This window comes from Gavialis gangeticus, unplaced genomic scaffold, assembly GCF_001723915.1.
Source record: "Gavialis gangeticus isolate Ggan-Ray unplaced genomic scaffold, GavGan_comp1, whole genome shotgun sequence".
Lineage (NCBI taxonomy): Eukaryota > Metazoa > Chordata > Crocodylia > Gavialidae > Gavialis > Gavialis gangeticus.
In genome coordinates this window covers 13,651,993-13,660,645 of record NW_017729031.1, presented here as the reverse complement: position 1 = coordinate 13,660,645, position 8,653 = coordinate 13,651,993, and the positions used below count along the sequence as shown (strand labels likewise).

The following is an 8,653-nucleotide window of genomic DNA, read 5'->3' as shown; positions in this document are numbered from 1 at the left end:
GGTGGGGGTAGATTTCCCTTGTTGAGAGAAGCTTTTGTTATCAGGTATTTGTGTTAGCATTTATAAAAATACTGCTTTGCTGTTAACATGCTGTTTTTTATGTATTTGTTTTCAACACAGAACAGGTATATTTCAGAGTAAAATGAATTGCTTAGGTGGTTAAGATGTTCAGTCAAATAATCACCCACATTAAAGTAATTAAAATGATTTAAATAATGCTGCACATCAAGTGTCATCAATGGATTGCAGTATGAAAATACCTTACAGTACAGTTGCTAACATCATACTTACAAAATTTCAGTGGCTCTTGGACCCTGAAATGCAGTCATTAACATCAATGCTTAAATCTCTGGTTTACATTACTAAAGATATTACTAAAGAATTATTCTAAATAGTTAGGTGTTCGTGATGCTGCACATTTGCATACATGGCAAGTCAGTTGTATGCCTATGACATTAACTTTATACTTGTTTAAGTCACAGGAACAGTATTAAATCCAGTTCATAAATCATTTAAAGGTATAGTATTTTGATCTGTACAACACTTACCACCTGTGAGGCCAGACAATGTGTAAAGGTCTTTGCTGACAGTCCATTCCACTCAAAATATTACAGGGGTTAAAAGTCAGATGTTGCTTATCTTCCTCCTGACAAGGATTTGTACTTTCTGATGCCTCAGACTTGTTCAATTTCTCCACTGCTGTTAATGGGTTATGTAGGCTTTCTTGTTGTGTGGTACAAAGTCCAGACTGTACTTCACAAAGTCCAGACCCCTGACCCAAGTTGCTGTTTTTCATTAAACCCCCAGTAGCTTCATTCTTCTGTTGGAGAGGCAGACCCTTAAATCGATAAGTATCTCCATTTCCTTTAACGCCAGTTATCTTCTCCAAATGGGCCAGTTTGTGTTCTGGCATGAACCTGTTAGCAAAACAGAACAATCCTATGTTGTTTTTATACTAGATATAAACAATACCACTTGCTGCTGTTTAATTAACTCATTTAAAAAGAAGAGACCATGTAAGTCAACAGTTTTGATCCTAGGAACAACCCCTCTGGAAGCTTGATAGTTTCAGTATCTTGGTAAAAGTAGTGCTTTTAAAAAGTACCAGACTCTCAGGCCTAGACTCTGACAGTGTCTTATGCTCCAGTACTGTTACAGCACCAACACTGCAAAGAAAAGACCCCATATGTGGTCATAGCCTTACAAAATCTGAAATAAGAAAACAGCTCTAAGAGGTATCAAGGCAGTTCTTCCTTAGCTAATACATTCTTGGTCTTTTGCTAAGATTATGGAGAAGGTAAATAAGAAGTGCAGTGGTGTTTGTTATCATGTGAGCATCTGCCAGAGGCAAGACACAGACCCATAAATCATTACATTAAGGGCAACATCCATCCTATGTTAACTTTCATTTACTAAAAACCTGGGATAAAACATGAATCTGTGTGGTAGATCCCTCTACTCACTACCTGACCTATACAGCTCTCCATAAAAAATGGGGTTGCACAAAAAAAATGGGTAAGAAAATAACCACAAGAACGTTAGGATTTCATTGTATATATGACCAATAGCACTAGAGTTTCTTAAGCATATTTTATATTTCACCTGCCTGACATTTAAACCAAGGGGGCTTCTTCCCATCATCCAAGGTACAGTACTCTGTTCTAACGCTTGTAAGCCTTGTACGATCTAACAGCAAGACACTGACTTGGAAAAGTATACATGGTATAGAGCACAACTGAAACTGCCTAGGGTCCTGCTGGCTCCTCATAGCAATTTCAGTGAATTAAGCAAAGGCAGGACTTGCATAATGCAGGATGAAACACAGGTACTCAAATCACATATAAGCAAACTAGGGAGCACCTCACTTGGCTGCTCCTTCTAGGAACCAAAATCCCATTTGCAGATGGGGAAACTAAAGTGCGGAGATTAACTTTCTTTCCTCAGACCACAGAGACAATCTCAGAAACCAGGAGGTCTTGACTCTCCTATCCTGTGTTCAAGACTACACCTCCCCATTATAGATTCACAGATGTAGGGTCAGAAGGGACCTTGTAGATCTTTTAGTCTGACCCCCTACCCTGGGCAGGAGAGAAAACTGGGCTCAAATGACCCAAGCTAGGTCTTAAAGACCCCCAAGGTAGAAGCCAGCACCATTTCCCTTGGAAGTTGGTTCTAGATCCTAGCCGCCCTGACTGTGAAGTAGTGCCTTCTGATGTCTAGTCTAAACCTACTCTCTAACAACTTATGGCCGTTATTCCTTGTTACTCCAGGAGGCACTCGGGTGAACAAGGTCTCTCCCAATCCCTGCTGGTCCCCCCCAGTAAGTTTATAGACGGCCACCAAGTCCCACCTCAGCCTTCTCTTGTAAAGGCTGAACAGGTTAAAGTCCCATAGCCTCCACTCGTAGGGTCTGCCCTGCTGTCCCCGGATCATGCGAGTGGCCCTCCTCTGGACCCTCTCAATGTTGTCTACATCCCTCCTGAAGTGCGGCGCCCAGAACTGGATGCAGTACTCCAGCTGCGGCCTGACCAGTGTCGCATAGAGGGGGAGGATCACCTCCTTGGACCTGCTTGAGATGTATCTGTGGATGCATGACAAGGTGCAGTTAGCCCTACTGACTGTGTCCTCACATTGGCGGCCCATGTTCATCTTGGAGTCAATGATGACTCCAAGTTCTCTTTCTGCCACCATACTTTTGAGAAGGGAGTTCCCCAGCCTATAGGTATACTGCTGGTTCCTAGTGCCTAAGTGCAGCACCCTGCACTTCTCAGTATTGAATCCCATCCTATTTTCAATTGCCCACCCCTGTAACCTGTCCAGGTCCCACTGTAATCTGTCCTTCCCTTCTAGCATGCCCACCTCACCCTAACTCTTGGTGTTGTCTGCAAATTTAAACAGGGTGCTTTTCACCCCATTGTCCAAGTCCCTAATAAAGAAATTGAACAGGGTGGGCCCAAGGACCGAGACCTGGGGGACTCCACTGCCCACTTCCCTCCAGGTTGAATATGACCTGTCCACCACCACTTTCTGAGTATGACCCCTCAGCCAATTTGCAATCCATCTGACTGTGTAGGCATCAATGCCACAGTCGCCTAGATTTTTAAAGAGAATGGGGTGGGAGACAGTGTCAAAGGCCTTGCTGAAGTCCAAAGACTACATCCACTGCGACACCTGCATCCAATGATTTTGTGACCTGATCACAGAAGGCAATCAGGTTGATCTGACATGACCTGCCCCTAATGAAACAATGCTGGTTGCTGTTAAGCATCATCCCTGCTGCTGGCCCATCACAGATGAGCTCCTTGATAATCTTTTCAAAGAGCTTTCCCAGGACAGAAGTAAGACTAACTGGCCTATAGTTGCCTGGGTCCTCCCCTCTTCCCTTTTTTAAAGATGGGGCCCATATTAGGGCTGTGCAAAACAACACCGTTTCATTTCGACTTCCGTTTTGCTGTTTCAATGGGACAGTGTTCCCTTGGAGTTTCATTTCATTTCAAAACTGCTGTTCCATTTCATTTCATCAAAACTGTTCTGCTGTTTTGATGCTGTTTCAATGCTGATTCTACGTTTCACCCATAGGCTATAATGGGGAAGCATGAAACTACCTATAACTTTGTCATTTTGTGCCCGATTTGGATGAAACTTGCAGGGATAGTAGCCCCTTCTGAGGGCATGATGCCTGCCAAGTTTCATGGAGATAGGTGCAGGGGTTTCTGGGAAACTGTACCTCAAAGTCTTGAAAGCAAAACTTGGGGGGGTATTAAGGCACAGCTGTTTTTCTGTCCCGTCCCCAGAGCACTGGGATTGGAAGGGACCTCAGGGAAGGATCACAGTCACTGGCCAGCTACACAGTCAATATCAGAGCAGTCCTTCCCCACTCTTTTCCCTCCCTCTCCTTAGTTTCTGTTTCCTTGCAAGTAAGCCCAGCTTCGAAACTCAGAACATTTTGAAATGTTTTGAGTGCCCTCGTTTCATTTTGAGGCTGTTTCAAAGCCTTTTGTTTCATTCTGATTTCACTGTTTTGAGCTCGAAATAAGTCAAAACGAAACACGTGGTGAAGTTACGTACAACCCTATTTTCCATGCCTTTCCTTCTTAGTAATAAGGTACATTTTGACATAACGATATTCAGCACACAATGATCACTTAGTGTTATTTAAAATGTCACATTTTAAACAGTTCTACTTTGATATGTGTTTCTTAAGTTGCTTTGAATTACGTTCCATCCCAGGGAACAGCTACTTCTTCTTACCAATTTGTGAAATGAACTTTCCTAAATTCATATAAAACTGACTGAAATGCTCGATCACCATTTCCTGCAGAGTCATGCCTTTCCTAAATGTATATCTATGCCTTAAGTTTATTCACCTGAACATCATTTGCTTCTGTGGCCCTCTTTGGCAGCACATTTCATGTGATTAATACTATTTAAGATAAATAGGTAAGTTTGAATTCCCAATTTCCTTTTAATTTCCAAATTGTTTAGATTATGTAACCAGTTTATTGAACTGTTTACCAGAAAAAACACTTGCTCTATTTTATCAACCCTTTCTACAATTCCTTAGACTTCTACTCAATCCCATTAAAGCCTGCGTTTCTGAATTAAGAACAAACTGCTTCTTTAGCCTTTTGTCAAAACAAATATTCTTAAATCCTGGAATCATCCACATCACCCTGCAATGCAGAATGTTTAAGTGCAAACAGATCCTTTTTTTGAAATGATTACCAAAATTCAACCATATACATACTATGCGAGGTTTATTGCAGTTGTACACTTGACTAATTGCTTTGAGGATTTTTCTGCAATAACCTCTAAATCCCTCTTCCTAGTTGGTATGCAGCATAACTATTCCATTTAATACATACTCCCTATTTTGGGTTGTTGCCCCCAGACATATAATTTTACATTTATCTACATTAAGCTGTACTTTCCATTTACTAACCCAGTCAGCTACATCTTCCAAATTCTTTTTGTTCCCCATTATTTGTTATATCTATATGGTAGATATAATCAGTGACTTGAATATTTCACATTCATTCTCCTCACCAAAATCAATTACAAATATTACAAACAAGAAGTGAACTAAACTATCTCCTAGAAGTATTAGCCACTCTCCACCAATTTCATTTTGAAAAAAAAATGCCCACTTTTATGAATGAATTAGTTTCTTTTCATACCAAAACTGCTTCTGTTTTCCAGTAACTTTTAATATATAATCATATCAAAATCTTTCATAAATAAAAAAGATTTTCATGCTACTTTATGGGAAAAAATATCTTAGCAGCAGGGAATGTACCATATATATGGAGACAGGAGCCATCTCCAATCAAATAGTATTTGTCATTTCCTTTGCTTAAATTTCACTCATATAGTATTAATACAATAGATGTAGAATTTCTTGATATATTTCCTGATGGACCCTTAAACAGATGCAGTAAGAAGTAGGGCTGCTGCCCAAATAACTATCCCTGTGACACTCTCACCTTTCCATTCTCCATACCTATAATAGTGAAAGTTTAAATCAATGAGACAAATGGTCACTTGGTGCTTCTGAGTAGTGGGTCATTTAGGTGTTTGGAAGAGGTCAGTGGTACCCAAGTTTAGGCATCAGAGTTTCAAAAATTTGGTGACGGCTCTAATCTGCATCTCTTTTTAGGTCCCTATTTACTTTCTGTCCTTTAATTTTAAAAATGTGAAAATATTGGGTGTTTATACACGTGCTCTAGGAGTGGAGGACAGAGGTGCTTTAATTAGAGCAGCTCCAAGAGCCACTCTATTTAAAGTGCCCAGAGCATCACATGCATCAGCGTCCCCACACTGAAAAATGGCGGCAGCAGTGCTTTAACGAAAGCTTGTGAAATAAGTTTTAGTTAAAGTGCCCCCACCACCATTTTTCAGTGCAGGGATGCTAATACATGTGACATTGGAGTCTGCTGGAGCACAGTAATTACTATGCTCCAGCAGACTCAATTAATTGATTAACTATAATTACAGCACATTGGAGCAGCCTCGCTGCATGTGTATAGGCACACATTAATAGCAAAGTAATCCTAAAATCCACATAAACTACAGCCTTTTACTATTTTTTTACTCCTACAATCTGAGGTTCTCAAATACTACAGTGTATCACAATTACTTATGCCTTGCACATTCCTGTACTGTGTTATTACACAGGGAAAAACTGAAGCTGGGATAGGCTAAGTGACAATTCTACATTAAAGAAGCCTATGAGTGAGTCAAGCATAGCACCTTTGCTTCAGCTCTTAGAAACAAACCATGAGAGCAACAATTACAGGTCCCATTCTACTACATACTTCTTTGTAACAATGACTACCTGTAGTTAAAGGCAGGGTAGATTTGCACCTTATAGACTAACTAGATAGAGCACGTTTACTCTGAGAATAATTTTTCTATAAGATTAATTCACTGGTCTTTGATAACACCAAAGAACGTACTATAGTTAGAACAATGGAGGACCAACTAGTTGCTCAACATCTGTAATTTTGCCCAAACAAGTTAAACACTTTGGACCAGGATTCCACACATGCAGAATGGTTATAACTATATTTTTCATACAGTTAAATGCGAGTTGAGACCTATAACTAAAAAAATACTAGTTTTATCTTTAAGCCAACAAGTTACAATGGCTGGTTGTTAAATGTAGTCCAAATAAATACCATGATGCACGTCACATTTATGTCTTGTTCACATTACTGTACATTTCTTATTACATTACATTACTATACTATACATTTCCTATATTACCATCCCAAGGAATGATTTTTAAAAATGGTTTTGCCAAATAAAAACTAGCAGAACTGTGTAGCGTGTTTGCATAATTTGGTCTGAAAACTATTTGCCATTTAAATAGTCCCTTGAAGTGTGAAAGGTGGGGCTACCCTTATATTGTTCCTCCTAATATTTCACCACAGAGAAGTAACAACGCCGCTGGGCGCTTGTGGCAGCAGAGTGCATGGGGATAGGTACGACTTCTGGTTGTTGACAGGCCGCTGGTGCAATTATGTGGTAGTGGCAGTAGCAGCAGCAGCTATTTTTCTATCCCTACTCCCCTGCCCAAATCAGCGTTGCTGCCCCAGTTGCCCTGTTGTAGTTCTGCTGTTGTTTTACCACTTATCCCCAATGACACATGGCCCAAATTCCAGCTCTGATGGCTTCTTCTTACCCAGTTTTCAGTCTTCATAAATCTGACCTGTCATTGCACAATTTTTAATAATATTACATAAGACTTCACCAATTTCTCTTTGGAACAAACTATTTAATATCCTTTATGTAAGACATGTGTGTGCAATCAATTCTGTGGTATTTACTTGTATTACACACACAGTATTCATCATCTTGACAATTTTTTAAGTTTTAGAACCATTTCACTTAACAGTTTTAAAAAAAGGATTTATTTGATGGTTAACTTTGGAACAAGTTATCTGCATTAACTTCCATTGTTTTGGCATAAAGTAGTTCTGTATATTTTACTAACAACAGTGTAGACATGATAAAGTATGTAGGCAGAAAGCCACAAATAGCTATAGCTAGAATCCTAGTATTCAGGGAAAATAATTCATTTTAGGGGCTTTGATTGGAAATGTTTTGTTGCAGACTAGTTTTGGACTTTGAGCTTTAGTATTGTCTAAAATGTTGTACCTGGATATAACATTTATGACCCCTGGAAGACCAGACCATACACTGTAAATCATATAAAGTATAAACTAAATTTTCAACATGGTTAGAATGATGTTATGGACACAATACTTCTAGACCACTAGCATGAGGCTTAAACATGACCCTTGAAAATTAGAAGGGAAAGCTACCAAATTTAATTCACCTGATCATGCCTATTTGCCAGAAGTAAATGAGAGGAACATACTGACCAGGTAATAACGTTTACAACTACAATCTTTTCTAGCTTATATGCATTCTTATAAGTAATGCTTGTTTATTCAAAACTTGGTGTAATATACAATCCAGACCTTGACCCCACAGAATTTGATTTAACCTAAAACAGAACTCCAGCTAGTGTTTCTAATGCGGTTCCTAGTCATCTGACAGTAACATCATTATCTTTCTATTCTTTTTGTTGGCGTTGTTTTTAATAAAATAGTGCATGGACTGACTGTTGGTGCCAATAAAGGAAGATGATTCCAATAAGTAATGTTTCATTAAGGTAAATGAGGTGTTGTGAATAAACACATACAATATAACATGACAACATGTTATGAAGATAGAATGCAAAATACACATCTATTTAAAGTAAATGTGCCTAGACTTCTCGGTAGTGCAGTTTCATAGCACAAATGCAAAGATAATATATTCAGTATACATTGAAAAGACTAAAAATATCTGGTGGCCAAAATGGCAAACATTCAGATTGGCATGCCACATCATACATGGAATATCATGCAATTTCTATTATTTAGCTACAATTGCATGAAAGCTTGTAATTTTTAAGCCATTGTTATAACATTTCAAAGGTAAAACGCTTTCTGTTCTCTGTTCAATCTTTGTACATGTAAGACTTTCAGGGAAGCGTAGCTGCAAAGATTTGGAGAGATTTTACTTGAGGTAGAAAAAAACCCAGAAATGTCTGAACAGCTAACTGAACCCTACCTTTTTGGAAGTCCAAAACTTCTCTGCCCTG

General features: G+C 39.1%; 1 protein-coding gene across 3 annotated transcripts in view; it reads right to left on the bottom strand.

Annotated features, from left to right (window-relative positions):
- The window catches only part of GTDC1 (glycosyltransferase like domain containing 1), a 414,716-nt gene that overhangs the window by 63,347 nt on the left and 342,716 nt on the right, over positions 1 to 8,653 (bottom strand). For 2 of the 3 annotated variants that reach the window (XM_019522456.1, XM_019522458.1), the window contains one exon: positions 549 to 917. The exons of the other annotated variant lie outside the window; for it this stretch is intronic. In XM_019522456.1, the coding sequence (XP_019378001.1) occupies positions 549 to 917 (369 nt within the window). The remainder of the gene's footprint in view (positions 1 to 548; positions 918 to 8,653) is intronic. 3 annotated transcript variants of the gene reach the window in all.